Source organism: Danio aesculapii, chromosome 2, assembly GCF_903798145.1.
Source record: "Danio aesculapii chromosome 2, fDanAes4.1, whole genome shotgun sequence".
NCBI classification, from domain to species: Eukaryota; Metazoa; Chordata; class Actinopteri; order Cypriniformes; family Danionidae; genus Danio; species Danio aesculapii.
This window is the reverse complement of record NC_079436.1, coordinates 10,456,784-10,473,581: the sequence shown is the minus strand read 5'-3', so window position 1 is coordinate 10,473,581 and position 16,798 is coordinate 10,456,784. Positions and strand designations below refer to the sequence as shown.

Here is a 16,798-nt window from a genome sequence, read left to right as displayed (position 1 = left end):
TCTCGTTTCTAGTCCAAATATCTAAAGACTCTTAGATCAAGTAGAAGTATTGTTAAGTTTTTCCTTAAAACAAGTAAAATAACTGCCAGTGTGGTAAGTAAAATAATCTTGCTTTTGCTTTGAAATGTAGATAGATTTGCCGGTAGATTTGCCGTAGTGTATGGGTGTGAATGCAAGAGTGTATGTGTGTTTCACAGTGTTGGGGTGTGGCTGGAAGGGCATCCACTGTGTAAATGTATATGCTGATAAGTTGTCGGTTCATTCCGCTGTGGCGACTCCTGATTAATAAAGGGACTAGGCCGAAAAGAAAATGAAATGTAGATATTTGGATAAATACAGTTATTCAATAATTCTGTAGCTCCTGGTCAACTATAATTCAGACTCAGAATTGAATATCTTACGGTGTGACTATTGCAGATGTGTACATTGTGATATCAATGCTGAAACGATATATTGTGCAGCCCTAATGCAAACTCCACACAGAAATGCCAACTGGCCCAGTCGGGAATCAAAATAGACTAAATGAGAAAATAAAAATTTCATAAAATGAAAATAAGAGAGGGTAAATAATAATCCATTTAGATACAAATATATATTTTTCCAAATTTTGATATTAACAAGTTATTAAATGCATTTTAGTACAGAAAATACATGTATACAAACATTTTATCCAAAATTGTTTAGGAAGAAGCATCTATAAATAGATTTAATGGCTTTTCTATTTTGAGACTTATATACATTAAATCTCTTTTTATAGCACCATGAAGAGAGGTTTGCTTTTTGCAAACTTGCATTGTATATGTGAAATTTAATAAAAATAATTCCTTCATTCATTTTCTTTTCAGCTTAGTCCCTTTATTAATCAGGGGTTGCCACAGCGGAATGAACCGCCAACTTATCCAGGATTATTTTTATGCAGCGCATACCCTTTCAGCTGCAACCAATCACTGGGAAACACCCATACACTCTTTCATTCACACACATACACTACGGACAATTTAGCTTACCCAATTTACCTATACCACATCTTTGGACTGTGGGGAAAACCGGAGCACCCAGGAGGAAATCCACGCCAACACGGGGAGAACATGCAAACACAGAAATGCCAACTGACCCAGCCGAGGCTCGAATCAGTGACCTTCTTGCTGTGAGGCGATCGTGCTACCCACTGCACCTTACATAATAATGCCAGACTTAACTCTTACTTTTGATCACCACTTGATACTATATTATCATCATTTTCAAGAGTTCACACTTGGCTGATGATTGATTATAAAGCTTGTTTGGCATGCTGTCCCGGGAGAGAGCCCTGAGCTCATAAGATCCTCGAGCCCAAGGCGAGAGGGGAGTTTGAGCTCAGGTAGATCTCGAGAACTCCCTTGCTATAGTAGCTAATGAACAGATTAACTTAAGTTGCATGTTTTTGGACGGTAGAACCCAGGGGAAACCCACGTGAGCATGATAACCCACACACTGATAATATTGCCCTTAAAATTGTCCAAATTAATTGCTTAGCAATGCACATTAATAATAAAAAATTTAGTTTTGATATATTTAAAGTAAGAAATTTACTAAATATCTTAATGGAAGATTATGTTTACCTAATATTCTAATTGTTTTTAGAATATTAGGTAAAATGTTTATTTTTATTTTTAAAAATAAATAAATTAAAAATCTAGAATTGTGTCTTATTCAATGTATTTTGGATATAAAATAACACTGGTTTTGTGGTAAAGGGTCATATTTGTATTGTGCTTGAAAATTATGTTTGTTCCCCATCATTCTCTAGAAAAGTAAATTTAATTGTGCTTGTACAAAACAACAAAGCTCTTCAACCTGACCTTGAAGTCACAATTTAACAGTTTTTCTTCCTAGAACCACATTCAATAGATATCAATCCTAATAGCCAGATCTGAAAGTGATCATGTGAATTGGTAGACAAAGTCTAGCAATGCCTAGAAAAGGTAAAAAAAAAAACAAGAAAATATATTAATGAAATAAATTACCTGTTGCAGGCTCAAATACTGGCTCAGATTTGGTCTTTACATCTTTAAGGTCGACCCGGGTGCCACACCAGAAGTTCAGTGGATCTTTGATTTGAAGGGTTCCTGAGGACACGCTCCTGGTCACGGGGTGATAAAGGGTCCTGTAGAAACCCGGGGTCAAGAGACACCTCAGAAGGGCCATCTTAGTCAGCCTAAAACTGAACTTTGACCCCCTGGAGAAATGTCAACAAATCAGCTCTTTTCAGATTTTGCACCAAAACAGGAATAAGTAACTTGAATAACGCTATAAACAAACACATGAATTACCAGACAAGTGAAAAACGCCACTGGCATTTAATTTTAAACGTATGCATATACTATTGAATGATTTAATTATCTGTATAATAAGTTTATGATTATCTCTTCGCCGTAACAGTCGAAGGCAGTATTAGTTTTCAGTTTAAAATGGAAATAATTACAGTACGCAAAGGCTGAAAGACTAGTGAGGAATAAAAGGTTTAACGGAAGGAGTCGTGCACCCACCTCTTCTGAAGATTTCAGATCAGTCAAGCCATGTTCGAGCATTTTAGGGCGGGGCTTATGCGTGAGAACGACTCCCGTTGGCTTGCTCTTGATGATGTCATGTGACGGGGGTTCCGCAAACAAAAGTTTTATTTGTTTTCATATTTTTTTGGAATTGCCCTCATAATGCTTTTGGATTGAACTTTCCTTGGTTATTCATCGCAAAATACTATCGGGATTCTTGTTATCTTTTATAGATATCCTATTGGGTTTTTTCACTACTCCTGATGAATCAAGTAACTAATATTTCATTATTAAAGTAAAGTAAGTAAAACTCCATATACAAATCGAGAATTTGTAAAATTGTCAAATCCTCTAAAACTCTATATATATATATATATATATATATTTTTTTTTCCCCTCTCTTGAATGTGCTTATTTGACGCTTTACTTTTCTGTAAAACTCATGTACACTCTTTGTAACAAATTTGTATGATCTTGTTATTGTTACTCTGACATTAATAAAAAATATATATTTATTTGTTCCATTTTTTTCCTTTGTTTTTCCAATTTCCTATTATTTTTCCCCTCTTATATTTTCTTCCGTATTTATTTTCATGTTCATTTTTATTAAAATATTTGATTAAAATTTTTAGCCTTTTCAGACAACTTGTCTATAATTTAATAGTCTAAAACCTATGTCGTTTTCTGATAAAATTTATTTATAATTATTTCTGCTTATATTTTACATTACAAGTGCATTTTCAAATAAAATTCTTTTTATTTTCAAGATATTGATATTAAGATACTGATACATACTTTATCAAAATTCAAGGATAATTTTTAGTTAAGTTTTTTGTCTTTATTTATAAATATTGTATGATATTGCATGAAAATAATAATAATTATAATAATAATATAACTATAATGAACAATCATTTAAAAACATATCGTCTTTAAATATTTAACCATATGTAAATGTTTTTAAAAAAAAACAATATGTTGTAAAAATAGGTTAACAACAATAATAATGATAACTGATCAATATAATTTGACTATTATGCCATACTTTTACACAATTTTAATATGACGTCAAATAAATATGATATCTATAGTCTAATGTACACTGGCTTTGCCCTGGTGATGTTTGACTAAATTAAATTGAACAACAGACAGACAGACAGACAGACAGACAGACAGACAGACAGACAGACAGACAGACAGATAGATAGATAGATAGATAGATAGATAGATAGATAGATAGATAGATAGATAGATAGATAGATAGATAGATAGATAGATAGATAGATAGATGAAATGTGCTTTATTTTCTTTTGGAGACGAACAGAGTGGGGCACAGGAGGAGGAGCGGTGTGTGTGTGTGTATTATTAGAATAGCGACACACACACTAGAGATTCCACACTGCAAGCATGGCTGGCGACAGTGAAACACATCTTAAGGACAGAGCGGAAAACGGCCATGCCGTCCGACAGCCTTTCCTCATCGGTGTGTCCGGAGGCACCGCCAGTGGGAAGGTTTGAGCTTTACGACTGTTTATCGCTAACCGTTATTACCGTATAGGGGTGTCAATGACCCCGGCGAAGCATCCAACGACCGAGTGGCTTTTTTTAGTCAACTTCAAATGAAATAATGAAGAAAACGGTCTAAAATAGTATATTCGGATTTTTTTTAATCTATTCTCACGGCTTTATGTTTTACAGATACAAATCTAAACACATAATCTGACAAGAATTTTATAATTCGACGAGCCTTTGTCATTCATTACTGAAAGCGGTTAGCTTATTTTCTTACCCGCTTAAAGAATTCATGACATACGTTAAACTCAAACTACAACACATTAGTTACTATGTAAATTACAAATATGTCCACATTTTGTGTTTATCGTCGTTAATAAATCTCGATAACGTCATTTTTAGCTCCACGTGGCGCAGCGTTTGAATAGTCGAGCGTCGCGTTATGTTATTCTTTTTCTGAGCGACCTCGAATGTATAAAGTGGACGTTTGTTATGGGTTTTTAGCGCAACATTCTGCTTTATAAACAGTCTATAGTTGATGTTTAATCTAAAAATGTGCCACTTCCTCCATGTAGGCGAGCGAAAGTTGCGGGAACGTGACGTCATAATAGCGGAGGATGTTTACATTGGCACAATGACCCAGTTTTAGCAACAAGCGTTCATTAATCTTCCGCTGACCTTCTTCATCTGACTGAAGTTTAACTCCCACGGTAAAAACCATTACAATGTGAGAATGTGAAATTTTTTAAACGCATTTTGAAGACTAAACCGTTTTATTTAAAATGTGGGTCGTGCAAATGTACCTCAAACTCTGTTGTTCACCCGTTTGAGGGAATTATTTATTACTATTATTATTATTATTATTATTATTATTATCATAATTTTTTACCTGGTTGTCATCCAAACAAATAAGCGAGCCAGATTTGAAGTGCTCGGTTGGCCGGTGGATGAGGCCATGCTGTCCTGCCGAATGTCCTTACATGGCAGATCTGAGCTCCCCATGCTGATCCAACACACCAGCACATGTCTACACACACTAATGAGAAGAGACCTTTACCTATAGTACATTTAAATGGCATTTACAACAAATTGTAAAATACATAATCATTTATTCATATTCATGTTGAAATTTAAAAAAAATGAAATTAAGACAAAGCGCTATAAATAATAAATTCAGAATTCTCCCTCTATTCTCCCTGCATCATGTTTTACATTTACAAATCTAAACACATAAGACTCCTTAATGTGTTTATGATTAGGCAAGTCTTTATAAAAAAAAAACATGTTTTGAGTGGCTATTGGCTACCACCCAGCAAACATTGGTCGGACGACGACGTGCTTTCCCCGGCCAAAAGATGTCGCTCCGCGACGCCATCAATTGTGTACTGATGGTCTGAAAGCGACGTGCTTTCCACAGCCAAAATTCGTCGCGACCGCACGGCACCAATGCACAACATGTCCTAAAATGCATTAATATATGCTTGTATACATTTAAACATGTCTATTTATATTGGGGTTGCGTGTATTTACGATTTTATGTACATGTAGTTTAATATATACCATGTCCTGATTAAGTCCACAAATGACGTCCTTTACACGTGCATTTATAGTCCATCATATACCCTTGCTGAAATTATGAAATATTAAAAAGTATTGCACTTACATCTAGGTATACTATACACTTAATATATGTGTGTCCCAAGTGGGTACTTGGACATATTTCAGGCATCTAAACTCATTCAAAACAGATTTATCTTTATGAAATACAGAAATCACTTTTATTTACATCTTGTCAACTGACCAATTACATTCATAAAGTGTCCTGTGCTGTGAAAGGATAGTAAAGTAACTATTTTTACTATATAACTTTTTTTGCACCTAACGCTAACAAATCTCGCGATATGACTAACATAATCCCGCGGGATTCTAGGGCGCTGTTTTCAAATTTCATTTTCTTCCGGTTTTGTCCAGCACCACGAGAACATGAGGACGCGGCGAAAAGTTGGACAATGATCACAAGACTCCTACCGTGTAAGTACAGTTTGTATTCGTTTAATAACATTATTGAGTTTTACACGAAGGAACTGAAATAAATGATGCACATTGCCAGTAGCGATATTGAGTTGCTTTGATTAGGCTAAAATTAGCCGTTATGCTAAAAGTAAGTCGCGTTTGAGCAATATGTCATGTTATTACAGGAATCTGGCGCAGTTAATCAGGGGTTCCCTACACTGGTCCTCGAAGACAGCTGGTCACTATGTTTTCCAGCATCTCTGCCCATCATCCACCTGCTGTGTGTTCAGTCAGAGCTGAAAATGACAATTTCAGGTGAGTTTGGAGTGGAATGGTGTATAAATAAAACAATTTAATAATGATAATAATGCACGAATTTGTTAGAAAAGCTAACAAAAAGCTATATAGTATCATTCTATTGTAGATATGTCGCCAGCATTTATTACCATACCAGTATTAATGATTTAGTTTAGCCTACATTAATAGGCTGTCATTAACAATAAGAGCAAAACTTATGAGCATGTATATAAAAAAAGTTATTTACTTAATATTTTACACTAACATAAAATGGTAAATGTATGCATGTAGGTGTTATTAGCTCATGTGGAGATTTAACAGGTAAAGTCTAACCACTTTTCTTTTAACTGCTCCTGTAAAATAGTTTTTGTACTGTAATTAATTAAACTGCATTAAGGTTCAAATTTGTCTTGCAGGGTGAATAACAGTCAGTCATCTGTCAGACAGAATTCAATACTCTTTCTCCAGGCCAACTGTAAGAATCATATAAGGCTTTGCATTTATTTATTTGCTGTTCATTAAATAATTTCATTATTACCTTTCTCACTGTTGCTTTGTTTGTCTGTAGAATTGTCTCCAGTGCAAATGATCTTTTGTCATCCCACTCCCTGAGGACACTTCAAAGTAGGTGAGAAACTTGTTGAATGCTTAAAAGTGTATTTAGGTGTATAATGTGTATGAGTTCACATTTGCAAACCTAGAGCTAGTTTTTATACCTGTGGTGAGTATTGTGATCTTATTACTGCGTATCCTGATAAACGCTTTAGTAAATAATTGCAACTAGAAACGTTAACGTCATCATAAGCCTGATGTTAGCTATTGCTCTGTTACAGTAATTGTCATTGTGGACTCCAGCAGGTCTACATGTTCTGTTAAGAGACTGGATTCTGAGAGCGAGATCCTGTGAAGTGTTCATCAAAGCTGAAGAGAAGAACTGCATCTGTGTAAGTTTGAAATGTGAAAGAATGTGTGTCTCTGTCTGTCTGGATCGCTCTGACTGTGATTTTGGTGTCACATTTAGGTTCAGCAACTGTCCGGAGTTGGTGGATGTTCTGTCCGAGCCTGATTTAAAAGATTGATAAACAGGTACATATTTATCTTGCATTGTTTGTGTTTATTTATGCACAATATTTCAGGAAAATATGTTTTACTACCCCAACAATTAACCCCGTATGTTATATTATTTAAACTATAGATTTCATCTGTTATTCATAATTGTACGTCTCCTTATAGACATGCCTAATGTTCAGATGTTTTAAAATGTTTATACAGACTCAAGCTGTCAAGCAGACTAAAAATATTAAATTATAATTTTAGTGTAAGCCATGAATGACAGTCTTTGCTTGCCACAAAACTGTGGATATGGGCAGTTGTAAAATGATGAGTAGTAGGGAATGTGTATGTATTGACATTAGATACTGCTCGGCGCATTGCTGTTCATTCACAAAACATGACAGTAATTCTTGATATATTGTACGTTTTTAGTTGTAGGATAATACAAAATCATATTCTCCTCCCTCAGATGCTGTGTAGTGAGTCCAGATGCTACAGACACAGAAAAAGATGCCGCAATGGAGGAACACAGCAAGCACCTTCCAGGAAGAGCTGAAGAATATTAGAAATAAAGACTCTAAAATAACATTTCACTTGTGTTGTCCATATTTCTGTGTTGTTGCTTTGTTTATTCTTATTAGATGTGCCTGTTTAACAGTGATGTACATCTGTTACTATATGCACAATAAATAATTTGCTTAATCGTAACACTATTGCAGCCTTACATAATGTATTAATTATGATTTACACGTGATTACAATGCTATAAAGACGTTCAGGTATAACTGGTCTGAAATTGAACCTGATTGCATTTCACAGCTTTAAATAATAAGTTACATTGTTTTATATGTATAATTAGGCTATTAAAACACTTATTATAAAGAAATAACTCGTTTTAAAAACAACCAGAAAACGTCCAGAACATGACATATTTCGACGTGCAGGGACCGTGTAGAAAAGACGTGCGATTCACGGCCAGAAGACGTAAAAGACGTCGGTTGGATTTTCATTTTGGCACTACTTTTCAACCAGGACGCAACGTGGCGGAGCGACGTCTTTTCAACGGTAATCGGACGTCCAAATGTTTGCTGGGCATTGTATGAAACGAACAATCAAAAATGGTCATAAAGGTTTGGAATGACAAGATTTGAATTCTTGCTTTAAATGTGCGTCTCTTTGACCATGTAAAGTGTGTGTGTGTGTGTATATGTGTGTGTGTGTATATATATATATATATATATATATATATATATATATATATATATATATATATATATATATATATATATATATATATATATATATACACACACATACACACATACATACATACATACATACATACATACTCACACAGTTGAAGTCAGAATTATTAGCCCCCCTGTTTGTTTCTAATAACTGATTTATTTTATCTTTGTCATGATGACAGTAAATAATATTTGACGATATTTTTCAAGACACTTCTATACAGTTAAAGTGACATTTAAAGGCTTAACTAGGTTAATTAGGTTAACTAGACAGGTTAGGGTAATTATTATTATTATAGGGCAAGTTATTGTATATCGATGGTTTGTTCTGTAGACTATTGTTAAAAAAAAATATAGCTTAAAAGGGCTAATAATTTTGACCTCAAATTGGGTTTTAAAAAATGAAAAACTGCTTTTATTCTAGCCGAAATAAAACAAATAAAACTTTCTCCAGATAAAAAAAATATTATCAGACATACTGTGAAAATTTCCTTGCTCCGTTAAACATAATTTGACAAATATTTTAAAAAGAAGCCAAAGGGGGGCTAATAATGCTGACTTCAACTGTATGTGTGTGTATTGTTAATATTTATGTACTTGAATACTGTTTAGACTCCCCAGAAAACCATAAAGCACTGTTTGTTCATTTATTTTTGATTGTAATTTATTTAAATTTTTGCAGATGCCCTGTATAGAAAAGGACTTGAGCATCCCAGTCGATCTAAATGAATGAAATCTTCCCAAATAGAGCTGTTCAAATCATCTGCTGAAATTATATTCATATTTCAATATATACCGCAGTGAAACGAAATATCGAATCATCAGATTTTTCCAATATCGTGCAGCCCTAAATGGTATAACATATAATGGTATATATTACATGCATGGTATATACATTTTTTTTATTAATAATTATTTAATAATACTTTATTTAATTTTTTTATTAAAATTTCATGACAAACCGTGACCTACTTGGAACCCATTACATGCCTATAACTGTAAATCATTCTTCAGCTCTAAAAATTACTATAGAATATGATATTACTATAAAAATGTTACAATTAATTATTTTTCATGTGATGTACAAATAAATGTTCCTTTTAAACGTTACTTTTTGATAAAAACAAAACAATGTATTTCATTTAAATAAACCAAAATTGTTTGTCTAGCAAGTGTTTGTCTGGAAATACTGCATTCCATATACAGCAAGGTTTTGATCATGTGATTCACTTAGCGGTCTTTGTAACTTGCATGTCAAATGTGATACAGAAGGCTTCATACTGTAATGCTCCAGTTTCCGTTGTTTACATTTGATCTGGGCAGCTTGAAGAGTTCAGCAGCAAGTCATGTTGTGTTTTGTCTTCTCAGTCTTCAGTATGTGAGAAGATCATGGAGCTGCTGGGCCAGAACAAGATTGACCGGCATCAGCGTCAGGTGGTGATTCTCAGTCAGGACAGCTTTTACAGGGAGCTCACGCCTGAACAGAAGGCCAAAGCAGTCAAGGGCCAGTTCAACTTTGATCATCCAGGTACTACATCAATATGTCATCTGCAGAACATGTTATTTCATAAAATTTGGGGCCCTATCATACACCCGCTGCAATAAGACACAAGATGTGTTTGGCACGATTTGTTGCTTTTTTCAGACCAGCGCAACCCTAATTTTCATGTTTTGTGCCACGTTCTTTAAATAGCAAATCCATTTGAGCCAATCTATGGACTCGTGTGTGTGTGTGTGTGTGTGTGTGTGTGTGTGTGTGTGTGTGTGTGTGTGCTGGTCTGAGGAGGAGGTGTGTTAAGGCGCATTGTTAGTTTCTATTTTGAGGAACTAAAATAGACCATTGACCAACTAAAAGCAGGTCTAAAGTCCAGCAGAGTGCGTTAGTTATGAGCCTATGCGAGTCCAAACGCTTAAACATTGCCTAATACACACAGGATGTACAGCATTACACAAATGTGGAGTTTGCATGTTCTCCCTGTGTTCGCGTGGGTTTCCGGTTTTCTGGTTCCAGGTGCTCCGGTTTCCCCCACAGTCCAAAGACATTGTACAGGTGAATTGGGTAAGCCAAAATTGATCGTAGTGTATGTGTGTGAATAACTGTGTGTGGATGTTTCCCAGTGATGGGTTGCAGCTGGAAGGGCATCAGCTGCGTAAAACATATGATGGGTTAGTTGGCAGTTCATTCCGCTGTGGCGACCCCGGATTAATAAAGGGACTAAGCCGAAAAGAAAATGAATGAATGAATAAAATAAAGGATTAAAATGTCACAACAATTATTATTTTATATCAAAATCTCTGCCTCCATGCCTTCATCTCGGTGGGGCCTTTTTCAGTTTATTTATGACTATTTGCATTTGTATAATGTTATTATTATTAGCAGTATTATTTATTATCTGCATATTTATATTTGTTTTAATAAAAACAAGTTTAGATTTGTCCACCTGTTGAGTTTTGTAGACGTCTGCATCACCATAAGAATAAGACGTGTTTGGATTATAACTTGACCACACTTCATTATTGTGGTTCATTTATTAGTTTGCTGGAAATTAGAACTAAATTTTGAAATAGTTTTATAAACACACTTAACAAACAAAATCAAATGTGTAGGCTGATGGATGTCTTCAGTGGAGTGTGTACAAAAACGTTTCCTTCTTGCACGAAAGTTAAGAGTAAAAGGAAAGGAAAGAGAGAGAGGCTGAATGGAGGAGGCTCATTCTTCATCCTTTTGCTGCAGATGGTCTGTTTAACTGTTTTCTTGATGGTGAAGCATTCAGTTTTTCCACTTACAAATTCCACCATGTAAATACGCCATGGCGCTACTCTTAGAGAGAATGGGAGATGAGTAGGGATGGGTATCGTTAAGGTTTTAACAGTATTACTATTTTTATCGATACCACTTATTGATTCGGTACTTTAACAGTTCTTTTATCTGTACTTTTTGTAGTGTGTTTTATGAAAGAAAAAAAAACAAATTAAACACTTAATTTTATTATTACATTTTTAATATAAAATAAAACTAAATCAATAATTGTAAAACAAATAAATATTTTTTCCTGTAAAAGACTGTACAATGGTTTGAAGGAAACTGACTCCGTTTTAAACATTCTTCTGGATAAAAATCAACATGTTTGCCTTTTCTGGCAGAAGTCAGGATCTTTCTTGATTTATTGTGCTCCCTGCAGTTGAAAATATCCTTGCAAAATGCAGTTAAATGAGATAATGTTTATGATTTTTCATTAATGCGCTCACATAAATGAGTTAACGGTGCTTTGGAAGTTAACTGTGTTTTTAATATAGTTTTGGAGCATTTTGCAGTGTAAAAATAAGCAGTTTTTTTTAAATAATTTCTTAATAGTTTATTATTAGGCTATTCAAAGGCTATATTTGTAAATACAGCTGATGTAAAAGCATTCTTTTAATGTTTAAGATTTATTTAGACCACTGCAAAAAAGAAAAAAAGAAAACGAATATGTGTGTTTATTAAACTATTAATATTAGATTAATTTAGGGGATTGACTGCTGACATAACGATGTGGATGATGTAACGTTACCGTTAGAAGCTAGGCAGTCAAAAACCTTTCGTTACTTTTGATTGCAGTTAATGCACTTTTGAAAGATACTTTCACTCAGCCAGATTGCTTGCGTTTCTGCTTATACTTTTTTTATCAAGTGTGATTTAGAAAAAAATTATTTCATTTTTACCATTACCCTTCTAAAATAGATTTTTGCATAATAGGTCCCCTTTAAAAGTAACTTTTTGCGTGAACTACACATCGAAAATGAAACTGGCTTTAGAATTACCAATAAGAGAACCGTTAAAGTACTAAACGGATAAGTGGTATCGATAATAGTAATACAGTTAAAACCTTAACGACACCCATCCCTACTACTCACTACTCTTGAGTTCTTTTAAAAGGGCTTCTTTTTACTCATACTTTGTGAAATATTTACAACAGATACTTTTACTCTACTTGCACGACATTTTTAAGCAAGTAATGGTACTCTTACTTAAGTATGATTTTTATAGTACTCTTTCCACCACTGGTACCTAATGAAGATAATTTCGAAAAGAGGGCTGGGAGCACAATGTCATTTGAATTTAAAGTGACAGTAACCAAAACGGCACAATTTGAATCACAGCCTAAAAGGAGCAGTGTCAAAGCATTATAAAACATTATTTGTGTGGTATTTTGGACATCAGAGATTTATTTTGCATCTTGCAAATAATAGGCATAATAGGTTCATCAATAAAGAGGTGGTTCCATAAAGAACTGTTTGTTTAGATTATTAAAGAGTTGGTCAAACTAAGAAAAAAATTATTATTTTAAGAACTGTTCACAGCAAGCTTTTTAAGCAACCAAAATTTGTCTTCCTATTGCATCACATCAAAAAAAAAAAAAAATTAAATGAGTTTGACAGCTAATGCTGTTTTTTGTCAGGCAGTTTAGGTTTAGTTTTCTGCACACAGACTTATAATATGATTTTAAGCGACTACTACATTATAATCCTTAGTGTCTGCACTCCCAGAGAGTCTCACTCCTCTAAAAGCCACCGTGCGTTCATTCGTTTTCGCCTTCTGAAGTGCAAGTAATTTATTATATAAGAATAGACCCACAGTGGCTTCTCCCTCCACTGCAAGTTCCATTTTTCTTTCTGATATTTAGCTTCAGTTTCTAACAATTTTATTTTCTTGAAAACGGTGCTTTATTCACAAATGTTTTATGTGATATTTCAGTTTTGCGCATCTAAAACTCCTCTTTAGATCTACACACAGCGATTGAATAGAAAATAATCCACCCAATGTTTCCTTAATCCATAGATGCTTTCGACGGTGAGCTGATCATGCAGACTCTGCGTGACATCATTCAGGGGAAAACCGTGCACATCCCAGTGTATGACTTTGTTACCCATTCCAGGTCAGTGCTGCTCTCCCGGTTCTGTTCAGGTGTTTGTTTTGGGCGTTTGGTCCCCTGAATTATTTGTTCTCTTACAGGAAGGATGAGTTTGTGACGTTGTATCCAGCAGATGTGGTTCTGTTTGAGGGGATTCTCATGTTCTACTCGCAGGAGATTCGGGATCTGTTTAAGATGAAGCTGTTTGTGGACACAGACCCGGACACGCGCCTCTCACGGAGAGGTACTTGACATTTTAATTGATTAAATCATGGGAAAATTAGCTTTTTGTCTTTGTTTTAGTAGAGCATATTTAGCTTTTGGCAAAAAAACATTTGATATTGATTCTGAAATGTTCAAAATGTATCGCTGTTCTCTCTTGAATGGATTTTGAGGTTAGTTTTTAACAGCAGATGGCACTGTATACTTTACAAACAGCCATACTCTGCTTGCATCCAATTCCTTACATACATCACTTGATTCTAAAGTGATTAATAAGTTTGAAAATGTTTAAGCAAATTACAAGAGAGTCTAGTGAGCTCTGTCAACACTAATCTGGAGACATAAAAGCAGACCAACATGTTTTTTCAAAAGTTATAAACTAGTCTAGAGAGCCATTATAAACTAACCTAGTGTGCCATCTGCTGTTAAAAACTAGCATAGATTATTATTAAAAACTAGCCTAGAGCACCGTCTGCTGTTATAAACTAGCCTAAAGCGCCCTCTAATGTTAAAAACTAGACCATAGTGCCTTTTGCTGTTAAAAACTAGCCTAGAGCGCTGTCTGTTGTTAAAAACTAGCGGATTGTGCCCTCTGCTGTTATAAACTAGCCAATAGCACCATCTGCTGTTAAAAAGTGTCCCATAGCACTGTCTGCTGTTTAAAAACTAGCCCATAGTGCCCTCTGCTGTTAAAAACTAGCTAAAAACGCCCTCTGCTGTTAAAAAAGTGTCCCATAGCACTGTCTGCTGTTTAAAAACTAGCCCATAGCGCCTTCTGCTGTTTAAAAACTTAGCCCATAGTGCCCTCTGCTGTTAAAAACTAGCTGAAAGCGCCCTCTGCTGTTAAAAAAGTGTCTCATAGCGCTGTCTGCTGTTAAAAACTAGCCCAGAGCGCCCCCTAAAGATAAAAACTAGCTCATAGCACCCTCTTTAAAAATCATTTACAATCAATAATTTGCTGTAAAACATAAATATTATAAATAATTGTACCATTTATCAAACATATTTGGTCTGAAATTCTAGCTATAATTTCTAGGTAAAATGAACATACTAACACTATGGACTAATGATGTGTATTTTCTTCTGTCAGTGTTACGGGACATCAGTGAGAGAGGGCGAGAGTTGGAGCAGGTTCTGAACCAGTACATCACCTTTGTGAAGCCAGCCTTCGAGGAGTTCTGCCTTCCTGTGAGTAAACACCGATATACATATATTTCTAAATTAAACCTGAGTCATTTAAGCCATGAGTATTTTCCAATTATAATAACCCTAAATTTATATTTCACATTTATTATTGCAGACTAAAAAGTATGCAGATGTCATCATCCCACGAGGCGCAGACAATCTTGGTAAATTAATGTTTACCTTTTCATTTGATATACACACTATGAAAACCTTATATATATATATATATATATATATATATATATATATATATATATATATATATATATATATATATATATATATATATATATATATTTATTTATTTATTTATTTTCATTTCATTACAGACGTACAAAGGGCTTTTTAGACTGAATATACTAAACAATTAAATATGAGAATCCAAAAAGTGTAGTACAAAACGAGTAAATATATTATAAATAATAATGTTAATAAAATAAATCAGTTTTATTTGACGATTCCTCTTTAATAACCTGCTTTTCTTTTATTTATAATTAATGCATTGTTTAATGAGGTAAAATCAAAGAGATTTTAAGCAAGGTTTTACTAAGAAAAGTTACATTTATTTAAAACTATCTAATTTATCTTGTTTATTTGTTTCTGTTTTATTTTTAAATGAAAATCGCCTTTGTTACTGACATTGGCAATAAATATGATATGTAAATAACATTAAGGACTGAGAAATATTATGAGAATATGGCATTAAACAACCATTATGAAGACGATTCAACATCAGACGTACGTTTACTTCCTTTCTCTTCCCTCTAGTGGCTATTAATCTGATCGTGCAGCATATTCAGGACATCCTGAACGGAGGTTTCACCAAACGGCAGAACGGTTTCCAGAACGGCCACGGGACGCCCAGACAAAGACGGACATCCGAGTCCAGCAGACCTCACTGATACCACTGCAGCCTTCCCTCCATTGAGGAGAGGGCAGAACTCAATAATACCAGCAGAGCATCCCGTTTATCCTGTGAGAATGAGGGGATGCTGGAGCTGACTTGCCTTTGTTATTGTTAGCATTATTTTGCATTTGAAATGTTGTTGTGGATGATTGTTTGCTTTTACAGTTTTTTCCCGAGGGTTTTGATGGTGCTGTATGTTTATTGGAAGGTTTTGATTGATTGATTCGACCTGCGCTGTCAGCTTTCTCATCTACTCCGAAAATAAATGAATTGTGGAAAGTCTGACTGGATGCAGAGTAAAGGTGATCACAGTGCTGTCAGCACACTTACTTGAAGTCAGAGCTCAGGTCGGGTGGATTATTTCATCCACAAAGTAGATATAAACCCTAGTTACCTCATATTTGAGGCCTGTTTTGAGTGTGTGTGTGAGTGTAAGAGAGAGTGAATCATGTAATTTCAAGATGACAATATGGTACACCACATTTTTATATTGTCACGTATTTTACTTTTTTTTTGGGAGTAGATTTCTAGTGAAATCTCATTTATTTGTTATTACAATTGTAGTGTTTTGTACGTATGACGTGACATCATTTTGTGTACTATATTTACAGGGTTTTTTGACCACACTATCACAATAGTGACGTATAGTTTTAGCCAGATAGTATAAACCACAATTATTCTGAAATCAGGGATTATGGTCAAATATGTTGCTTATTTTAAAACACAAAATACCTCAACAGCATTTATCATTAACTTCAAGTCAAGTACTTGAAATGAACTCCGTTCAGTAACCCAGGGCACTACTCTAAAAAGCCTGTTTACTTTTGCCCCCTGACGACTCTGGCGGGTATTTTTATGTAAAATTCTCCCTCGGATGGTTTTCTTAACGTATGATCCATTGCGTAGTGGTGAAATAAAATAAATTCATAAAAACTATAAA

At 34.5% G+C, this 16,798-nt stretch overlaps 2 protein-coding genes and 1 long non-coding RNA gene across 7 annotated transcripts in view; 2 read left to right on the top strand and 1 right to left on the bottom strand.

Moving 5' to 3' along the window:
* The window catches only part of aldh9a1b (aldehyde dehydrogenase 9 family, member A1b), a 23,564-nt gene extending 18,533 nt beyond the window's left edge, over positions 1-5,031 (bottom strand). Inside the window, exons 1-2 of one of the 3 annotated variants that reach the window (XM_056472469.1) lie at positions 4,933-5,031; positions 2,007-2,218 (exon numbers count right to left, since the gene is read on the bottom strand). In XM_056472469.1, coding sequence (XP_056328444.1) covers positions 2,007-2,218; positions 4,933-5,000 — 280 coding nt within the window. In that variant the 5' untranslated portion in view covers positions 5,001-5,031. The other 2 variants (XM_056472484.1, XM_056472478.1) reach the window with 2 other exon arrangements.
* On the top strand, positions 3,899-16,798 carry uck2b (uridine-cytidine kinase 2b). Its single transcript, XM_056472498.1, has 7 exons — positions 3,899-4,043; positions 10,021-10,180; positions 13,472-13,568; positions 13,646-13,788; positions 14,857-14,954; positions 15,067-15,115; positions 15,720-16,798. The coding sequence occupies exons 1-7, from the start codon at positions 3,939-3,941 to the stop codon at positions 15,851-15,853; spliced, it is 786 nt and encodes a 261-aa protein (XP_056328473.1). The 5' UTR covers positions 3,899-3,938; the 3' UTR covers positions 15,854-16,798.
* On the top strand, positions 5,963-7,994 carry LOC130240856 (uncharacterized). Of its 3 annotated transcripts, none has more exons than XR_008838802.1 (7): positions 5,963-6,074; positions 6,242-6,371; positions 6,770-6,828; positions 6,922-6,981; positions 7,209-7,297; positions 7,375-7,439; positions 7,876-7,994. It is a non-coding gene; the product is annotated as an uncharacterized LOC130240856 (long non-coding RNA). The 3 variants fall into 3 exon arrangements; XR_008838801.1 differs by having other exon boundaries at positions 5,964-6,074; positions 7,187-7,297; XR_008838803.1 differs by lacking the exon at positions 6,770-6,828 and having other exon boundaries at positions 5,966-6,074; positions 7,187-7,297.